We start from the raw sequence: 22,017 nt of genomic DNA, 5'->3' as shown, positions 1-22,017 counted from the left end.
ACAATCTGTTCAGGAATAAAGCAAGGAAGCAACATTCCCCTTAGCAGCTCTTCTCATAAAATACAGGAATATCCTGCATGTTGGGGCCAAACCGTGCAGCTCCCCATGCGAAGAGCTGACAAAACATTACTGCAGAGCATTCGCAAAAATGCGCTATGGATACTGAAATTAACTCACTAGCCAGAAAGATCAGCGCTGAACTGGCATCTTTTACTATCACTGGACAATGCAAAAATCCCACAAAGCTTTCTTCCCAAGAAGGTAAGTTTGAATAATGACTGCTCCTTACGATATGAGAGATTTACGCAAAATTTTCAGGATTGTAATGACGCTTGAAAAACACCATATCTCTTGACTATCATGGTAAACTGGTAGAGAGTGCAGCCATTCAGAAGGCACAGCCTGGGGGTACCACAGCCTAGAAAAACACAGAATTCACTCCTTATTCAAACACTCTGCTCACCCCTGGCCCTCCCGCGAGTGCAGGGAGCCAGGCAGCCTGTCCCCAGACAGGACACACACCTTGTGCCCAGGGACATTGTGCCCGGCACATCGCCCCTGGCCGTGCACAAACGGCAGGAGAAGAAACTGGGATTAAAAAGATGCGCATTTTAAGTTTTAACCCCTGCGTTCCTAACAGTTTTACTTTTGGCCACGTCTGTGGCAGCTGTGAAGTTCTGATTGCAATGGGCAGGGTGATCTGCGAGGCACCTTCAAGTGGGGACAACGAAAACACAACTCCTCCCTATGCCTTCCTGCTGGCTGCAAGTTCAGCTCCACAGCATTTAGGGCTTTTTCCTTTTTGTTTTTTTTTCTTTAACTTTTAGTATAGGATAGACAAGAGAAGTTATTTAGAAAGATCAGGGTAGGAAGATTTTAAAGGTTAGTGATTCAGAACTGAACAAACTGGAAGAGGGGGAAGCAAAGGGATGATCCGTGCCGAAGTGTCCTCAGGCAGCACAGCCAGCAGCAGCTGCCCAAGCAGAGCTGGATCCACAGCCGGTCGGTCCCTCCAAAGGTGGGTCAGGACTCTCACACAACAAACGAAGCAGCCGGCATCTCTGCTGCTTGGTGCGGTCGCCCTCTGCACCAGGCCGGCTGAGGATGGAAAGACACGAGCATCACCGTACCACAGAACATCCACTGCTAACACTCAGACTCTGCTTGGTTGGCTTCGCATATCTCACCTTAAATGCGTTCTGCAAGGAACATGCACGTGCATTTCAATCAATCATAGCTTTTTAATGAGTTATTTGTGAAATATATGCTTTTTGCATTTATTATGAGGGGTAGAACAGATGGCAAAAGCTCAAACTAATATATTCATAAAATTAACTTACGCTGCAGGTGATGTTTCTCCATAGAAGGCGGTAAGTTGGTAACGTGTTATTTTAGCATTATAATAATGGTGCATTACAATGGAATGTCTAGAAAAGCAAATGTGATGGCCACAGAGATCTCCCTTGAATTCATTACGGTCACTACCACAATGAATACCAATTACAGGAGACAGAAAGGAATACACTGTTGGAATACATTGAGTGCAGTGTGAATTTACAGATAAGGAGGAGAAAAACTATTTGCAAATTTTTAAGGTTCAAGTAATATGTTCTTTTCACCCCCTACAGAGTGCAAAAGGCTTGTCTCTAACGAGTATTTTCAAATAGCTGACTGTTTCAATACCTCTGACTTGTTTTGTCAGCTCTGAAAACAATCAAAAATACCAGCTGAGATCAAAGCAACCTGAAATCTGTTCCATAATACAAATTTAGACTTCCTTTACATTTTCACGTATTGATATTTAAAATATACTGTGCCTTTCACGCACATCATCAAATACAGACACACTTTGTTCAGTCTGTAGAAGGATACATAAGCAAACGCACAAGCCAGCATGCGATAAGCAATTCTCCTCTAGCCATTCCATTGCTTTTATTTGAGGCCAACCACTAACTTCAGTAGACTTAGTCCAGATTTTACACCAAACGAGTGGAAAATCTGGCCAACCATTTATCCTCCTCTTTTTGTTTTATTTAACTGCAAACTGCAATAGTAACGCTGAATACCGTACACAAACGTCAAGAAACTAACGCCAAGAATTTCAGAGGGCTCCGGATAACTCCTTTAGTCTGTGTTCTCAAGGGAAGCTGTTAAGTTTTCTAGTGTAACATTTCATTAAGATATACTGTGTATTTATGTACAGCAAATAACTCAGAACCACTTGCTTGCTTTCTGCTAGTGAAATGGCTACACACAAATCAATCATTAATTCCCTGGGTTTATTCATTATTTTAACTTGACAAGCATGTTTAATTATTTCTATTCTATGGCTGAATGGCAAGTATTACAAATATGCTCTACAGTGCTAGTTGCGATGGATAAAAAAATTACATAGGAACAGTTTCATGTTTTGCATAGGTGAATGCAAAACACCTCCCGACTTGAAAAGCAGGTTCAGCTTTTTCCAAAACCTGAATGTGCAATTTTGATGTTTAATATTTGTAAAAGTCACATGGATTGATGGTAATAGTACATGCATGCAGAAAAAGTAGGAGTATCTTCCAGGAAAAGCCATTTAACAAATAAAAACCTGAAACTAATAGTCAGAAAAATATTTTACAGCACTCGCACAGCTCTGACTTTTTATATTGCACACGTAATGTGACCACTAGGGAAGTAAATGTGCAATGACTTAGAGAAGTGGTATACGTTACATACGTGCTGATGTATTTCTGCATTTTTAAAAGAAATCTAAATGCTTGATTTCTTCCTCCAAAGGAACCGTTAGGGCTATAAAGAAGAACATTACCCGCAATTTCCTAAGTGGCCCCACGATGCAAGGAAAGTAGCTTGCAGGTCTAGTAATATGAGCTATTATCTTCAGCGCGGCTGAGAAATATTTAGACAGAAATGCAACGAGCCTGTATTATCATGACAGATGAAACTGTTAGCCTGTGTTTTTCTGAATCCCAGCGCTACCAAATGCTATCTTACAATCAAAGACTACAAAAGGAAAAAGACAGAAGCTGAATACACATGGAACCGAGTTCCAGCAAATCAAGACCAATAAATGGCAGCAACTGCTCAGAGAACAAGCAGGAGCTGTGTAATTGAACGTGGCCCCAGCTCTGTGGGCTGTTCAACGGGGTGTCTCCCCTCTGCTCTGCCATTCTCCCCACACATCTGCACTGCAAATGGATTCGTGTTTCCTCTTGGCAAATCATTTGTGTCCTTTAGAGCCCTGTAGGTCGTGCGGACACAGCTCCTGCCCCCAGCACTTGCACCGTGCCCGTGGATCTAGACGCTGACAACAAGTCTGTGTCCTCCGCATACACACGCCATGTACATTTGTGCTCTCACTGCCTATAGAAGTAGCTTTTCCTGAGAGGTGCAAGGTGGGGGCAGGTGACAAAGGAGCAAGACTTGGGGAAACACGCAACCAGGGTCCTGCCATTTTGGTCTCAGGCAGATCTCTGCTTGCTGGTAAGTCTCAGGCTATCCATTTTCCTCACTGCAATGCTGCAAAATAAAGGAATAAACTTCTGCCAAGAGACGGCAAGAAGACACAGGGCAGCAGTTTGCCAGGAGGAGTAATTCTTTGCAATCTGTGCATTTCTTATGGGGGAACGATCCTTACAAGACAAGCAGCTCCGGTATCACCCTCCCTCCAGAATCACATTCCTGCAACGCTTGGCAATCCCCACACAACGCAATGGGTTGTGTTCAGCTTCGCAGTCCTGAACTGAGCAAAGCGAGAGGAAGAGCCGGGAATATCCTGCTGTAACCACAGGTAAACCCCTAACGGAGAGGCTGGTGCTGTTACAAGATCTTTATTTGAGTCAAGCTTTGCACATTTCTGTTCTAGGAAGCTGGCTGCCCTTGGTACAGTGGGCTGGGCCGCTTAGTTCACCAGGAAAGCCTCACCAGAGAAACGCTGGATGCCGCGATGTGACACAAGCAGGGAAATGTGCCGAAATCCAAGAAGCGGCTCTATCTGTTTTTATGATGGAAGGCCACGGCTGACAGTGCTGAGTTAGCCCAAAGCTCAACGAGACCCACATCCATATACTTTAATTCTTGAAATAAACGTGCTTACTCGGGGCTGGATTCCTGCAAGAGACATTTCCTGCTCTCTAAGTAATAAGGAACAGAAATTGAACACAGGTGTGCACTGCAAGCCGGCCCTCGCTTGCCCTTTCTTGTGCTGCTCTTCTAGGACCACTGAGTAGCATTTACACATCTATTCTGCAATGCGTTCAAAGCGTCAGTTTACACCCAGTTCCCAAATAAGTTCACCTCTGGTAACGGACATTATGTGTTTATGAAACTTTCTAAAAGCTGTATAATTATTTCTATAATTTAATCAGAAGTAGACTTACTAGCTTATTGCATGCAGATGCTTCATTTGATTTTACAGTTAAATAGCAGAAAACACTTGTTATATTAAAATAATTCCAAAACGAACTTTCTCCCACTCAGGAGTTTTAAAGCCTGGTCTTGCCAGTCTCTGCTTTGGCTTCACCTCATGCAAAAACCTTGGCCTCCTGACATTTAAAAGCTCTCGTTTAGCACAGCTCCTCTACGAGCCCATTTTCCTGGGCTGACTGCTCTGCTAAGAGAATGACAAAAGATAGAAAGCTTTTCCCATTTAAAAAGGAATGCACAGTGAAGAATACCCTGAAACACTGCTTTCTATAACACTTTTCTTAAAATTATTTCCTATCATCAGAACATTTTTCCTTTATTTTTAATGACCAAAATTGTAGCGGTATCAAGCCAGTTCTGCAGTTCGGGTGCTCAAAGGACATCACCAAAGACTCTCATCCCTCAGCACACGCAGCAGCACCTCTTCTTTTAAATTCAGGATTTTTATTTACTTTATTTTCTTTTTACACCAGTATGCTCCAGCTGTTCACAGCCTGACACTTGGTGTTGCTCACTGCTACGGCCATGATGAGACAGGGTAATTCTCACAGAGTTTCCAAATGGCACCTACTATAAGTTACATTAAACCCTTCAGCTGAGCATTTTGGTGCCCATATCCTAAATCAGTTCAGGCCCCAGCTTAGTCTTTTGCATTAACCTTGCTGCATTTTTTCCTGAGGAACACTTTCCAAACTGCTGTTAAAGACAGTGTTAATCTGGGGACCTTCACATGGCCTAACACTTGCAGTGGACCTGTTATAATATCTACAGAGTTATTATTTTTTTCACAACATTTAGACACTTCATGGAGTAACTGGAAGAAGCTGAGGCCATGTCAAATGCCAAGCCATGACAACAAGGACCATTCCATGCCAGCCTTTCCCGAGATCAATTCTAAAGATAAACTGGAAAGGGTCGGAGAGCGTGGGAGAATATGTAACTTATTTCTTACGTCTAAAAGTCTCCAACACCCCTCAAAAACATGCTTTCTAAGGTGGAAGAACACTGAGATGGTACAAGAAATCTGCAAAGCGATAACCTTAGGAACGTCCGACCCTGCTGCTCTCATGTCAGCGTAGGTTCGTGTGTCAGGGAGTCACTGGGAACCAGCACATCTAAGCCTCTAAGAGCTTTAAATATTAACTTGGTTCAACTTGCATCCCACCCTTACCGATATTGCTGCAGAAATGTTGATGTGTTTCCAGTAGCAAGGTGGCTCAAGGTTCTGTCACATTTTTCTCAGCAACTCATAGGCCACCGATCTGTGTCTGGAAGCAACAGTCATCTGATGTAATGAACCACCCCAGATACACAATTCATCTGTTCCTTATAGAGAAAAAATTTACTATAGTTCTGAGTGAAAAGTCTGCTTCTCCTGATATTTACCTAAACAATGAGTACTCATTGCTCACACCAGCAAATCTGTTAATTAGACTACTAAACTTCGTGCTCCTGCTGAACTTGAGTTCGGACTAGATGACCTCCAGAGGTCGTTTCCAAACAGAACTATTTTATGATTCTGTGATAACTTCAGTATTCCTGAAAGACAGTGGCTATGGGGAGGCACTTCTGATGCTGTGTCCTTTACAGCAAATTAATAGATACTGCCTAAATTGACAGTCACAAATTTTGTTAAAGCTTTAGATGCCAAGACGTAGAGAGTTCCCTTGAGGACTCCAGCCATCCATGCCTTGCTATCAGCTCAGGTAAAGGTGGGAGCCCGGTTCCTTCTGTGCTGAGATTGGGGGCAAAAATTACAGGACACCTGTGATTTTTCTGACAGCTTACCAGAGGTGAAATCAACTCCAAATACAGATGTTACTATTTTAAATGAAGTTAGACAATTAACAGTGAATCACAGTCAGAAAAGGTAGATTTTTGTAACCAGAAAACATCTACTGTTCCTCTAGATTATACAATGTAAGTAAAGTTGATGCTAATGTGACAAAAATGCCATGCTTCTGTCTAAAATCCACAATCTTACAAACCAGACCTGTTCACACAGGTCCTCAGGTGCTCCTCCACTGAAAAGGAGGCTTAGATGAGTTTAAATGGCCCCTCAAGATGCGTTTTCTCCAGCTGACTTTCAGGTAAAAAGCCTTCACACCTGAAAAGCTGAAGTCGCTGTTGAACATACCAGCAGTAAGTAACAAGCCATTAAAGAAACACAAGCTCAGGATGCTGAACGCCTGCAGAAACAGCTGCACGTGTTATACGACGTGTAAAAGCCTTCACGCCCTGTGTGCCTGCGGGTCTCCAAAGGAGCCTTGCGCACCGCTCGGAGAGACAAGGGCCATCTCACCGCCTTGTTCCTCTGCTCATGTTTCCCAGTTTGCAGGAGGTCCTGCTTTGTTTTTTTGCTGTGCTGTCTCCTTTGCACGAACCCCAGTGATGCGATAGACCCCACAGGACAGCATCCCCAGAGAAGGCACAAGGACTGTGCTTTGCTCTTGGACGTGGACACGGTCACGCTCTGACTCCTGCTGACACCCCTTAGCAGCCTAGAGGAAAAAATTCAGTCTGGACACTAAAGAAGTTGTTCATTGGGGCAAGAAAACTGAGCATGGATATGTTGTAAGACTGTTAGGTAGAAAAGTGCACGTTTTCAGATCTCCTTCAGCTGATTCTTCTACTAATTAAACAAAAAAAAAAAATCCAAACCATTTACACGTTGCTTACAATATAGAACATGTTGGGGTCACAGATTTCAGGTACCGGTGTGGGAACACAAGGCTAAAACTAATGGCTCTGAAACGGTTCTGAGAGCGGCTGCATTTTTGTCAGGAAATCCCGACTCTGGCTGTTATTTCCTTTTTCAATTCACCTCATGTTGACTCCAATGATGCCAACGGTGCATCAGCTTGTGGGTGCACACAGAAATGCATTACTGGTAAGAAACATGTAAGAGCCTCTAGCAGCTCTGAAATATAGAGCTGAAAGTCTTTATTTACACATAATTCAGACTACATGTTATAGAAAAGGCTAGGCCAGACTAGCTTATTAGCACAAATGGCAAAATGCACTTTTCACTCTTTAATGGCTTTTAAAAGTTCCTTTAATTTTTGATACATATAAACTGTCAAAGCACGCACAATTTATTTGCCAAATTGTTATTTTTTTCATTTTCTGCTATTTGTCCTCAAGCACTGTACCTGTGTGCCACATCTATCATACATGCTACATCTAAGTGAAGTTGTTCAATTCTCCCCCAACTCTACCAATTCTTTTCCTATGAGTATCGTGCTTCAAGGCTTGGACAGTGATTTCACTGGATTTTGCAGGGAGGGATAAAGCCTTGAAGTCTATTTTTCCTTTACTCGGAGGTTACACACACACAGCAGCACCCGCGGCTCCGGTCTGTGCTGCACAGAGTTACCGTGGGGCACCGGAACAGACTGAACAGCCAGATGTGACCCAGGGAGAATGGTTTTCACCACAAGTATTAAAGACATTGTCACTTACAAGTTCTTCACATCAATGATTCCTCGAAAGGCCTTTCTAGGGATTCCTTTGATCTGGTTTTCGCTCAGGTCTCTGAATAAGGGAAGAGAAAAAAATACATTGTATTAATGAAAAGAATACATTTCTCAAATCTACACGAGATAATGGAACGTAAATGTGCTTGGAAATGTAAATATTTCTGGATTTGTTACATCACACTATGTCTTATACTTTCTTCATCTCCTCTAGAGCTCTGTGACATGAGCTGAAATGACTCTCTGACAAAAATCACCAGAATTCATGATACAAATGACATAACTTCCAGAAAACTTGACTCAAATGCGGTCATGACAGCGGCGCAATGCCGCAATGCCGCAATGCCGCGGCTCGCTGTCGGGTACCTGCAGCCAAACCTGTGCCTTCAAACTGAACACCTGCAAATGTCATTTTCTCACCGTGCTCCTGTTTACTGCCCGCAAAAATACTGTGATCACAGCCCCTCATCTGAAATTAATATTCAGGAAAAAAAATGACAATCATTCTCTTTTGGGTTTTGTAAATTTACAGTGAAAAGATCTTGATCATTAAAAGAAAAAAACAAACAAAACAAAACAACAACCCTGCATTATGTATCAATAGGAATGACACATTTTTAAACTTGTTTAAAAAACAAACCACCAGCAATTCAAAATGTCTTTCTGGTACTTAAAACATGACAATGTGCTTCAATTTAAATCATTACATCTGCATTGCGAGTGCAGGCAGAGCAATGAGCACTGCAGGTTACAGTTTGCTCCTACACAACCTGCAGCCAGTTGCTTTTTCCTTTGATGTGCTATGAATATTTCCCCTGGAATCTTCCAAGTTCACACCCCCCTCCCAGTGCCACGGGAGCAGGAAGGAGGCTCCAGGAATGGGGGGGACACAGACACAAAGTCAGAAATCTGCAGTGTTTTCAGGTGTGGAAAAGCAGCACTCGCAATGATCTCTGAGCTGCGCCCTGTCAGCATGGAAATGAGGAGCAATTCCACTCCAGTTCAGGGTACAGAGTGAGGGGAACAGAGCAGCGCAGGGAGATGAAAGGAAGGGAGAAGAGTGGGAAAGAAAAACAGAAGAAATAAGCAATTGGAGGAAATGGAAGGTACAGGGATGGCTGGAGAAAAGGACAAAGAAAGGCGACCCCACGGCGCGGGAGATGACACAGCGCATCGCTTGGTGTGACTGTGTCCCTGTGCTACACAAGCCCAAGACTTTGCCCCAATTTCAAAAAGAAACCCTGACTTTCTAATGCTTATTAAGACTGATTGGCAGTCATCTGTACTCCCCAGCAGCTCCTCTTTTCTGTAAGTACATTTTGTGTTGCAGCAAGCCCCCTTCCTAGGCTCCACCAAATTGGCTTTATCAAATGAGAGGCCAGAAATCAGAGCCTGTCACAAAAGCCCACAGTGACATCGCGGGTCAAGACGTGTCACCCCGGGCTTTATTCTGCTTTCCATCAGGCAGATAGAAAAAAAAGGGGACTATGTCCTTGTCATGAGACTAATTCAATTTATACCAGTCATGCAGTCTACACCAAATTCTCAAAGTAGCCACAATTGTCCATTCAGGCTATCACACACAAAAATGTGCTGCTGGATACAAGTCTCTTTTTCAAGCCAGATTAAAATTCTTTGTGACCTTCACAATTTGTTTAACACTGATCCACACCCTGACCCTTCCTTCACCTCCCCTTTCTTGTGCCAGCAACAAAATATTAGTTCTTTAAAGACAGACCTTCAACCCAGACAAATGTCCAGGCGACCCGAACGGAGAAGAGTTGAAAGCGTATTTCAGACCTACAAGAAGGAATTCTTATGCTGAAGACCCATTTCATGACAAGGAATCACTTTGGTGTGACACTGAGGAACAGCAGAGCTGCACCCAGCGGTAAAAGTGTGACAAAATGGCTTAGGAAGGCAAAAACTAGTAAGATCTGAAAGCACAAGACACACACAAAGCAGAACAAAAAGGGCTTGACACAGAGGAACTGTGTGATTGAATAAAACCCCACTAAACCCAGCAACACTTCGAGTTGCACTTGGCCAGCATTTTATTGTACATTATTTTCAAATCAAGTTTAAAAATAAATTAGGTTTCCAAGTTCATTTTTTGTTGTTGTTCTTGTAGTTTTTGTTTATTTGTTTTGTTGTTTGTGGGGTTTGTTGTTGTTGTTTTTCCTAATATTATCATGGTCTAAAGGGCTAACTATATTTTAGCTCTCTGCTTTGTCTTTATGCTCAGGTCTCACTTGCAGACCGGCAAAACCAGGAAATTCATGCATTTTCTATAACAATCTTCTTGTAAGCTGTATTAATTTTATTTCCCATGTAGGCGCTCTCCTCTAGCTAACAATGCTGCCTCTCTGAACCTCCAGGACCATCAACTGATTTAATAAATACCCCTCATGCTCTGAAGAACTGACAGTCTGAATGGCGTTAGTGACGCAGCATGGAAGAAAATTCCCAACCGCATGCTCAGTTTTCCATAAGTACCATCTCAATTTATAATCCTCCCCTTTTGAGACAGTTAGGAGGAGCGACCATCTCTGCTTCCTAACGCTGTGCCAAACTTTTGTTGAGCGCCTTTCATAAGCAAACAAACGGCAACCAGGCTCAGCCCGCGCGCTTCACAGAATTAGCTCCGAAGGGCAGAAGGATGTAATGAGCAACTTGTCTATATAGTTTATCTTAAAGTTTCAGCTTTTCATTCCCTACATCTCATAATAGACATAATAAGCAGCTCTCACTGACATTATGTAAATTAAGTCTTAGTTATTAGTGACTGCAGAAAACCAGATAAACAAATGTGAGGACAAAACAAAAACCCCCTGAAACAGGCAAAAAAAACTGAGTTATGGTATTAAAGAAAAAATGAACAACTAGTCTGAAGAAAAACTAAATGATGATTACTAGTATGTTTCCTGTTTCTTATAGAGAGGTTTCAAGCTGTTTATTTCTGTAATGGAAGATGAATTCAATGCCTGGATGTGTGACGGATCTTAAGGAGGAATCAGAAAAATTCCAGCTTTAGAGGAACACCCAGATGAGGTTACACAGGAAGGTGTCCAGGCGGGTTGGAATGTCTGCACAGAAGGAGACTCCACAACCTCCCTGGGCAGCCTGGGCCAGGCTCTGCCACCCTCACCGGGAACAAGATTCTTCTCAAATTTAAGTGGAGCCTCCTGTGTTCCACTTTGTACCCATTGCCCCTTGTCCTACCGTTGGTTGTCACCCAGAAGAGCCTGGCTCCATCCTCCTGACACTCACCCTTTACATATTGATTACCATGAATGAGGTCACCCCTGAGTCTCCTCCAAACTAAAGAGACCCAGTTTCACCCAGTTCAACCCACCACACAGCTTTCAAGCAGTGCAAATGGCACAGAGATCCTGCCCCAGCCCCAGCAAAGTCTCTTTTACGACGTATCCCCCCCCGCCTCCTTCAACCCCAGTCCTGTTCGATGGAAACATGCTTGGAAAGACCTCGGCACGTCACAGAGGAACCCACCAGGTGACTAGATGATCTTTGATGGTCCCTTCAACCCTAACTACTCTATGAAAGCAAAGCAGGACACGATGCTGGACACATTGGACCAACAGCTTCCAGAGGCAGCACCACATGGTTAAAGCCATCGTTTCAGAGACGGGGACACAGAGGAACAGGTATTCAAGAACTTCGGCTGCAAGCTGGCACAGATCAGAGACAGAGGAGCCAACCTGATCCAGCAGCAAACCTGCCCTCACAGACCACACGTTAGTCTCACCCTGATCCAAACGAGAGCTGGCACAAGTCAATACACTTTTTAGTTTTTATTTTAATTTAACTAAAATGCTTTGGACACAGATTAACTCCCTCTGCAAGTCTAATGCTGTTTTCCTGATCCTCAAATGTGAATTGCAAGAGCTTTATTGATAAAAGGATTGGAAGGGGAAAAAAATCCCTCTCCAAACTGCTGATGTTTTCTAAGTGCCTCTGGAGTCTTTGCTACAACGCTGGGTTTCAGCTTCTTGCTTTGACACCAGTTATTGCATCCTAAGTGAAATTTCAACTAACATAGCAATAAAAGACATTAAGACTCTTTTTTTTTTTTTAATTTGCCAGTGACAGAACGTAAATCAGTTAATTGGAACACAGACCCTACGAACATTTGTAAAATAAGAGCCCTCACTTGAAGTGTATATCTAAAAGATTAAAACAGCTACTTTAATACAACTCACAAAGTTATGGTGGTACTAAAAATAAGATGTACTACATGGAAATGAGAAAAAAAAAATCAATCCTGAAAGCTTTATGCTGAAGTTGCCACCTTTTTCAAAAACAAACAGAAAATCCCTTTGAGCAGTTTCCAGTTGTTTTCCAGACATTTTTGCCATACAGATTCTAACATTTAAAAAGACTGTTTTTAAAAAAAAGCACTTGACTGAAAAGCAGCTTGATTAAGAAATATTTATTGTGGGTGAACACTACTCTCTTATGATTTCTCCTGCACAAATGAGCCAAAAGGTCATCGTTCAGTGTTCTCCAATTAAGAACTAGACTTGATGTCTAAAAAGCTTAATGCGAAGACTTAAAGAACTAGTCAAGAGCAAATGCTTCACAGCAGAACATGTATCTTTCCCAATATGTTATTATATGTCGATTCCATAATAAAACAGTAAACTCACAGAGTTAACCGTTAACACGTGGAACCAATGTGCAGCTAAAATGAAGGAAAAATCCAGAGTAACTAACCTGATTCCTTCAAGTACCTTCTAGCTTATCTACAATTCAATTGCTTCTTGGAATACCAAAGAGAGCTCACACACAACTCTCTGGTGGCAGCTGATACAAGACCACAACACATTGACTCTGGTCAATTCAACTGTACAGGGATTTATAGGTTAAAAAACCGTTTCAGTCTTATGCATTTACAAAAAAATAAAATAAAATGAAACATTCTTGAGGTTTTGTGCATTAAAGTTTAGTGGCTATTCTTCAACTCAACATGTCTTTATAACTAGACTAAAACCAGGCTGAACCACTCCTCAAAAGGTCACATACTTAACACAACCTGGTCACTGCAATTTGTCTCATTAGAACTAGTTTTAATTTGTACAGCACGTTACACATAAACTCTATCCTACAGCCTTTTACTGAATTAACACAATTCAGAAGTTAAAGAGTAACAGACGAGTAAAAATTAGGGACTATAATCCAAAGAGAAAAGGTATCTCTAAGCAACACATAATAGAAGATAAGCAAGTCAGTGAAGTGGGGAATGATGTAAGTTAGGTTTTGGATCTGGAGGTGTAGGTGCCAGTACACGCCAGCTCAAGGATGCAGACACTGAAATCAGATCAAAACAGACTCTGTAGATATATTCAACTACATTTTTTTAAAAATGTCTTTGTATCACATTAAGCTGGCATTTCATTCACAGCAAAGAACAGAAGATTTTTTCTTCCTGTTCTGCCAAATTTGTGTGGCAGTTCTTTAATGGTTTAAATTAACATTTAACATTTTCAACAGCTAAATACTTCTCTTGCCTAGGAGCTATTGCCCTAGTATTTCCAAAACTGTCCAATATTAGAGACTTTTCCCGTTCTATAGATGGATTAACAAATAACCGAGCTGTTTAGGGGAAATTGGTAACTTTGAGCCTCGTAGGTATGCAAGATAAATTCAAGATATTGATAATCTTCACACTGACCACATCAGCACCTCTGTTTTCAGGAGGGGTCTTACGCACTCAGCAAGGCAATGGCCTCTCCCTTGCTCTATGTTCAGCGTAAAAGACGGGATTTACCATGAAGTAGCAGTTCGAGCTCTTGGTCTAAAAGGAAAATGGGTAAGTCTTGTTGCCGATGGGCTACAAGGCAAGAGCTGAAGAACAATAGTGTTGTATAGCATTATTCTGTGGAAACTTGGCATCACTGCTGGTTTTCCAAAAGGAAAAAAAAAACATTTCCTGCTACTATTGCAATAAAAGTATGGATACTGACAGCATCCACGTCTGCAAAACAAAAGCAGGTCCTACAGATGTTTTGTACCCTAAGAGTTGCAACGTGATTGTTGGATATCAACTGATGCTCTGGGAAGCCATTGAAGAGATGCTTCTAGTTTTGCTTTGTTCGTTTTAAAGGACAGAATTTAGCTCGAAAATTCCAATTAAACCAGTCCTCGCTGCTTTCACACAGTCACACACGACTACACAGTCCTACCGCTGAGCTCCCTGAAGACTAACACGACAAGTTCTTTGTTGGTGGAGGTTTACGGTGAGGGGATAGACGGTAACTCTGTACTTCAACGTTGTCTCGTGTGCTCTAATTAACACAAGTTAATCTCAAGAGCAGGACACCCAACACAGGCTGAGCTTAAAGACTGGGGAAGGGTGTTCGCTAAGCAATCAAGGAGGAAAAAGATCTCAGCAGTAGTTTATTACTTCAGCATCATCATCTGCTTTCTCCAAAGCCAAATTAAAAGCCATCTGTTAATAAAGACCCTTCAAGGGACCCAACCTACATGGACTTGGACAAATTCACGACTTTGGTCCTGACACAACTACAGGGATCACTCAGTACACGGGGAAGTCTTTCTAAATGTCTAAAAGAACAGAGGACATGCTTTTGTGCACGCTTCTTAAGAGGTTCTTAAAATTTTCTTAGTCACTTCAAACAAAAAATAATCTCACCCCGTTTCACTAAATGAGACACAATGCTACAACATTTGACTGTCAACGCACCCAACACAAAACCAGGAAAAAATACATCTACTAGGATATCTTTAACAAGGTCAGTAAATATTTTTATATTCTACTAAATGAACTGTAAAACTAATCTGTGTATCAATGCCCAATTAAAAGCAATATTTGTCTTTAGGACTTCTGTTCTTCCTCCCTCCTCCTGCGATTTCCAAAATGCCGAGCAAATAGTGAGCAGACAGCATTTAGCAGACTCTTATTTTAAAACTGCCCGTGTAGAGACAGATCAGAGTTTTCATTTGAGGAGGCAGCATCTGTTTTGCCTTTCGGAACATACCCACAGACAACAAATTTTACCTCAATGTCTTTATACTCAACTTTGGACATGACCAGGAGCAAGAACTGGAAAGTAACCAACATTGGACTCAATGAGAAAATGTGAAGAGAAGCACCTCTCTGAAATATGATAAAGCTTCTAACTCAGGAATGACAATAAGGCTTCTTTAGTAGTGGTATTTAATATAGGTTTTTAGTGCTTTACAAAATGGTATCAATACTAATCCTTCATTTTTATCAAGGAGACAATGTGACTAGAGCAAGATCCTCGAGCAGGGTATGGGAAGAGACAAAAAATCCCTTGGAAGTCACAGATATTAGTTATTCCATTTAATGCAATTTATACATTAAGTCTTACTACATGTGGTGAGATTGGCAGAAAAACAGCATGCACACTTCTGACAGTGTATTTAAGAGAGATTCACAGCATCACAGAATGTCAGGGATTGGAAGGGACCTGGAAAGCTCATCCAGTGCAATCCCCCCATGGAGCAGGAACACCCAGATGAGGTTACACGGGAAGGTGTCCAGGCGGGTTGGAATGTCTGCACAGAAGGAGACTCCACAACCCCCTGGGCAGCCTGGGCCAGGCTCTGCCACCCTCACCATGAACAAGTTTCTTCTCATGTTTAAGTGGAACCTCCTGTGTTCCAGTTTGAACCCATTGCCCCTTGTCCTATCACTGGTTGTCACTGAGAAGAGCCTGGCTCCATCCTCCTGACACTCCCCCTTTCCATATTGATCCCCATGAATGAGTCCCCCCTCAGTCTCCTCTTGTCCAGCTCCAGAGCCCCAGCTCCCTCAGCCTTTCCTCACACGGGAGATGCTCCACTCCCTTCAGCATCTTGGTGGCTGCGCTGGACTCTCTCCAGCAGTTCCCTGTCCTGCTGGAACTGAGGGGCCACAGCTGGACACAATATTCCAGGTGTGGTCTCCCCAGGGCAGAGTAGAGGGGCAGGAGAACCTCTCTGACCTACTGACCACCCCCTTCTAATACACCCCAGGTACCATTGGCCTAATTTTGATAGAAAAATCTCTTTTACTGTGGAACTATCCAGTACTACTATAAATGTGCATCCACATCACTGACAAAACAAAGGGATCCCAACGTGATGTTGTTCCTGTGCAATACCGGTTCGAGTTTCTATTACACTGTTCTCCACCAAGTGAGATTACAACACAGAGGTGTTAAAATGATTTATTACAGTAGGAACAACATACATCCCAAGGAGGTAGGAGAGAAGCACTGACATCAGTAGAAAGAAATTATTTTCCCAGTGATGTTCTGTTTTTGTAAATATTTTCTTCCTGCTAAAACAATGTGAATTCAAAAGATCTCTTCCTGCTTTTTAATGATAAATGTTTTATAAAGTGGAAATTCAGCTATATGGACGCTCCTGTATTTTTAGCTAATTAAGAAAAATAAGTTTTACGCTGTTGACCTGTTTGTTTTATACTTCTGTCTACTGAGCTGTATTGGAAAGAAATCCTACGTACTTGCAAATTCTAAAAAAAATCAGTAGGCAATATTACCCTCCCCTGATCTCCACAGACCAAAGAGGAACCCCTGTTTAAGCCCAGCCTGATCACTTAGCAAAAAGAGATTTGCAGTTCATCTGCTATATATTTTTAAAAATATGGTGAGTTTTTATTTTAGGACATAAATATGTGAAATCATAAAAGTCTGAAACATGAGCTAATGAACTGCACCATTGCTGGGTAGCTGATCAGCATGAGAAGAAAGACTTGCTCTTTAATGATCTTTCTTTACCTAATTCTGCCTTTGTTGATTATGAGGATTTTTATTTTAAAGAATTGTTTGTACTTAACTGATACATTCAGAAAAACACCTCTCTGGCCAGTTATATTCTGGCACACCTAACCATCACACAGCAGAATAAAAATGATGGCCACAATAATAATTATTTAATCCAGGCTGTGATCTTGTACTCTAGCTATGAAAACAGACTGTTGCTATAGGAGTAAGTAGCAATTGCATGTGTAAAGATCTAGGCTTTATTTTCTACAAAGTTCTCCTGAAAGAGGCCAAATGCTTAATTTGTTTGCATGGTCAGCGTAGGCATTTCTGTGGATCTATAAAAGGAATAAAAATTATACTGAAACCACGGATAGTAAAACCAAGTACAATGACATTCCATTTCTTCTAGTGAGGCAGACATGAATTGCAAATTATCAGAACGCACTGCAGTAAGAAAAACTGCATTCTGGTTATAGCTAAGCCCTGCTTACCAAGACACCATTACTCTGTGGTAAAAAAAGCACCAGCATAAGAGGGGTACACTACTGCTTTAGTTGTAATAGAAGTTTAAAAAGTAAATTATAATATCGGACAAGTAGTATCTATTGCAGTGAAGTTCAGCAGTCTGTACCTCCTTAACATCTAATGAAGCCCTAGACATAGGACACAAGAGTCCCTTCTTTCTTTCATAATATTTTAATTCCTATTTTTCTTCCACAACTCCACCTTTATGTTTCTTTCCTGCCATGAATCATTTAGTCACTGGAAGTGCCTGTGAAATGCTGCAGATGTAAGAAGATACAGTTCGGAATGGTTTGTAGCCTTAATTCGTTTTTCTATGTGGATATGTGACATCTAGATTTATTAGACCAAGATGCAATACCACAAAGTGGTTAACTCTACTGGGGATATTCTTGCAACTGTTTTAAGTGCTAGTGGCTTCTCCTTTTTATGGTGGGCTCCATGAACCCACAAGCTATTCAATTATTTGAGAGCAGGTCCACCCTGACCATTACAGCTGAATGATACCTGCAAGCCTCATTCTGCTGCCTTATCCACAGATACGAGAAAAGATTGACTGAACCATAACCAAATAACCTTTTTTTTCTCGAAGACTATCCAGGTAGGCAAAGCAGCTTCAAGCATCCCCCTCCATGCACAGAAAGTTTATCATTCAACAGTACTACACTTTAGAAAAAGGCATCTAAATAGAAGACAGGTGTTTTAAACACAGAAAATAAAAATATACTAGTAGAACAAACACGCTAACATAAGATAGACCCAAACCTAAGATAACGCACACACAAAATGATAAATGACTCTAAAGGGAAGTTAGACTTGTAATCACATCACTCAGCCTTCGTTATTTTAATGCTTTTGTAGATCACCTACCAAGGCACTAGAACTTTATTGAAGACTAAGCTGACATCAAGACCATTCACAAACACCCAAAATACTCATAGTGAGCTGTGGGCACGTGTGAATTATTTACAGGAACTCTCAAAGCTGTTTGCGGCACATTTGGAGCTTTACTCCTGAAGCCGGCAGGGACACAAGGGCAGGCGCCTCGCTCCAGCGAGCTGCACGAGGGCTTATCTGCATAAAGCCACTCTCAGAAATGAACCCGGCTTTCCTCTGACTCACTGTCAAGCATGTTGCTGAATTTCAGATTGACAATGTCAGCTCAGAAAATTAAATTAAACCTAAAAAAGCTGCTAGCTGACCGGGAAGAAGGAGGAGGTCCTTGTGCACAGCCTCCAAAGGGAAGCAGCGAGAAGTCTACACGCTGCTGGTTCATCACTGAAGCACTCTCAAATCAAAGAATATCCAATCCCGGGGTGATTTGATTTAATCATTGCTGGGAAGGATGATGACTTTCTCTAAATTCCACTACAGCTATGCGAATGTGCAGAATAAACGATGCCTGAACGGCAACACTTGGCTTTCAGTTATCCCAAACTTTAAAGTTTCTTCAATTTATGACACCCCTGTCCAACTACTTTAGCAAGCTCTTGAAAAAACAATGAGCTAAGGGTTGCCATGCACTAAGTACAGAATGATTCACAGGAAAGCTTTTGATGGTGAAGATGCTTTGCTTTACTTTCAAAATACTTGGCACTTGGAAAAAACCCAAAAACGTTCAAATGCAAAAGTAGAGGGAAATCACGCCACTGACGCTGGAAGCCTCTGTATTTGCAGCTTTAGATGAGGTATTACATTTGATTTGTTATTGAAAGAAAAACTGCAAATGATAATGGTACCTCACAGCTCCCCCCGCTCCCTGGCACTGATCTGACTAAGCTTCTCACCAGAAAACTGGCATCCAGAATTATTGTTGTTTTTTAAAGAAAATCAATGCACACTAACAAAGTTTAAAAAAACAAAGAACCCAACCAAAAACCAAACACACACACAACTCAGAAGTAAACTGATCGCCCAAGAACACTGAAACTAGACACAGCCATCTCTAGTAATGAATGAGGAGCAAGTGTGTTATAAACTGTTTGTTCTCCATTACACATTTACACACAATTTAAAACTATGATTTCTCCCTAAATATTCTATTTGATAATACAAAATTTAAAACCTTTTCATACGACAGAAATAGTTCTATCTTATTAGAAAACCAATTTAACTTCATTATTAAACTTGGAAAGTTTACATTCCAGTATTATTTATTCACGTCATTACTTCCAGATGTACATACAGAAAACCAGCAATCAAGAGGAGGAAACTAAGAGTCAGTCACAAAAAAATACAATTTCTGCATGGCAGTTCCATACACAAAGGTTTTTGTTTGGTTCCACAAAGTAATTCATGGTGGAATCTGTTTGTATCCCAGCTCAGATGCAATCACTCGCCCTTTCTTTGAAGAGTTAGTTTCTGGAAAGACAACTCTAAATACTGGGGAACTAAGTTTAACCCAGAAAGGGGTTTTCTAACTAAACCTATCCCACCCTCTTAAATTTAGATGATTATGATATAGATTATATACATCTATAATACATATGGTTCCAATGATGTTTCTAGCTTGCAGTCTTTGTTCAGTCTTTCTAAATCACAGAATATAAGAATGATATAAAAGAAGAAAGGCAAAACAAATACTAGATGGTAGGGTTGGGATGCATTACCACCACTTCACCAAACACAGTAATACAGTATAGTTTTACATCCATTACATATTTTGAATTTTCAGAAGATACATGCTCTCATTAGTAATATTATGCAAGAGCCAAAGTATATTTCTCCATCTATTTAGCTTATTTGGAAGTATTAGACACACCAAACATACATGTCTTCTTCAGAACGTTCTATATGTTGAAACAAACCCAAGTATTTTCAGTAAATGCTGAAATGCTGATATTAGTTACTGGAAAACAACATTCACTGTAAGACAGAGGAGACTATTCCTGCTGCTTTTCCATTGTGCCTAGTAATTAGAAATATTTTAACCAGGTCAAAATCATACATCACAGGCAAGTACCAGTGTCATTTTGTGAAATAGCCCAGAACTACTCCTAATGATTATTTCAATAACTTCTATACATTAATCCATTACCTCTCTGGGGGTTTACACGATGATTTTGTTCAGTTTGTATGGCAGACAGCATCTCTCACAGAGAAGCTGGCAAAGATTGGGCTCCCTGAAGTCTTCCATTCAGATCGTGACCCTCAGTTACAGTCTTGAGCCCTTCAACAATCACTGCACACTCAGCAATGACCGCTGGTCAGCCCAGCACATCTGAGGGTTTAAAAATGAGAAGGTCCAAAGGAACATCCTCTAATTCCTTTAGTTTTAACCCATCACCTTCAAACCAACAGGGAGAAGTGCCAGCAAAGCTGGCGAGCACAGACGCTCCTGCAGTTCAGGCTTTGGGACACAACCACCCACCTCGGGACCAGAGGTGTCCCTAGTTTGAGCGATGCCATGGTGCTCCTGACTGAAGCTCCTCATGGGAGCATACTTACACAGAACAAGTTCTACACTACCTGAACAACCCAATCATATTGAATTATGATTTTCTTTTCCTTGCACACATCTCCTTTGGTTATCAAAGTCAGGCATTCTTTTAAAGATGCAGTATTATTTACAGGAAACAAAGCCTTAAAATATAGATAGAAGGTAGGATGAAGCAGCAGCAGTGCATTGCAATAGTACCTGAGGGACTTGCTTCCTTCAAAGCCCATCTGCATGTTAGAGAAACATCGCCAGTGCCACAAGGACAGCAGAGCTTGTCTATTCAGAGCAAAATAATGCCGTGAATCTGTGACTGAGATTTACGATTACAAGTCTAACAGGGTGAGGTTTCCATAGTGGTCAAAGCAACCCACCCATGTAGGAACCGCTGTCCCGGCTCAGTCTGAGAGGGTTCCAGCAGAGGCACGGCCCCTTGTGCCCCACCACTTGTCCCCCCATTGGCCTTTTGGCTGTAACACACCCCACACTAGAACTAGACATGCTCACCGTCAGCAAACTGATTTTAAAGGCAACTTTAAAAATTTCTTTGGGTATTTTCTTCAAAAAACAACAGAGGTGACCTATGACCCTTCACTATCACTGATAAACCCTCACTTGGCACGTTTCTCATATACTCCCCTTCTCTGGCAAGGCTGGAATAACTCAGCTAACTGGGGAAAATACCTACTTGACCGTGACCAGTCCCAACCCAAAAGAAAGGATTTCCAATGTGGCTGTAGGAAGGAAGTCACAGAAGCCAAACAGATGCAAACATGTTTGTTTTTGTCTAACTTGATAAGCAAATTCCACAGAGGACACTCGGGACTTTGAGCACGGGGAGTTTCTGTGTCTCTGAGACTTCCAATACCACAAGCATCTTTGCTAAGGTAACATAAAATTTCAGAGCACATAGTTAATGTTCAAATGGCAGAATATATTGATTCTCTGCCCATCCCCTAGTATCTTAAGTTTACCCAGAAGACTATTTTATTTAATTAACTTGGTGCTTTATTAATATAAATATTCCGCTATTGATCATAAGAGAAGCTGACGCATGTTTGAGTCAGGCATACATCAGATCCATTTAATGGAGCTCCACTTAGAAGAGTAGTTGGCTCTAAATCAAGGTAAATGGTACCAAGTGCTCCTCTGGGATGACAGGGCTTAGCTGAATCTATAACATTTTTACGGAGCTAGTTTTTTTAAAAGCAGAAAGCGTATGGAAATTAGATATGAAAATGGTCTCTCCTTGCACGTATCAATTAAGCATGTCAATACCTTAATTAAATTGCTCAACCTAATGAGATTTATACCAATGAATATGTTTTATAGTTATAATAGCTTTTTTGGCTGCTGTTCAAGATGTCAAATAAATTGTGAA

General features: G+C 41.4%; 1 protein-coding gene across 2 annotated transcripts in view; it reads right to left on the bottom strand.

Annotated features, from left to right (window-relative positions):
• SLIT3 (slit guidance ligand 3) overlaps positions 1-22,017 on the bottom strand; it is a 482,015-nt gene that overhangs the window by 231,188 nt on the left and 228,810 nt on the right. For both annotated transcript variants that reach the window (XM_082064057.1, XM_082064056.1), the window contains one exon: positions 7,888-7,959. In XM_082064057.1, the coding sequence (XP_081920183.1) occupies positions 7,888-7,959 (72 nt within the window). The remainder of the gene's footprint in view (positions 1-7,887; positions 7,960-22,017) is intronic.

This window comes from Streptopelia decaocto (genome assembly GCF_964273445.1).
Source record: "Streptopelia decaocto genome assembly, chromosome: 12".
In the NCBI taxonomy this organism is placed as follows: Eukaryota; Metazoa; Chordata; class Aves; order Columbiformes; family Columbidae; genus Streptopelia; species Streptopelia decaocto.
The sequence above is the reverse complement of the archived record's forward strand: the minus strand, read 5'-3'. Positions and strand labels throughout refer to the sequence as shown.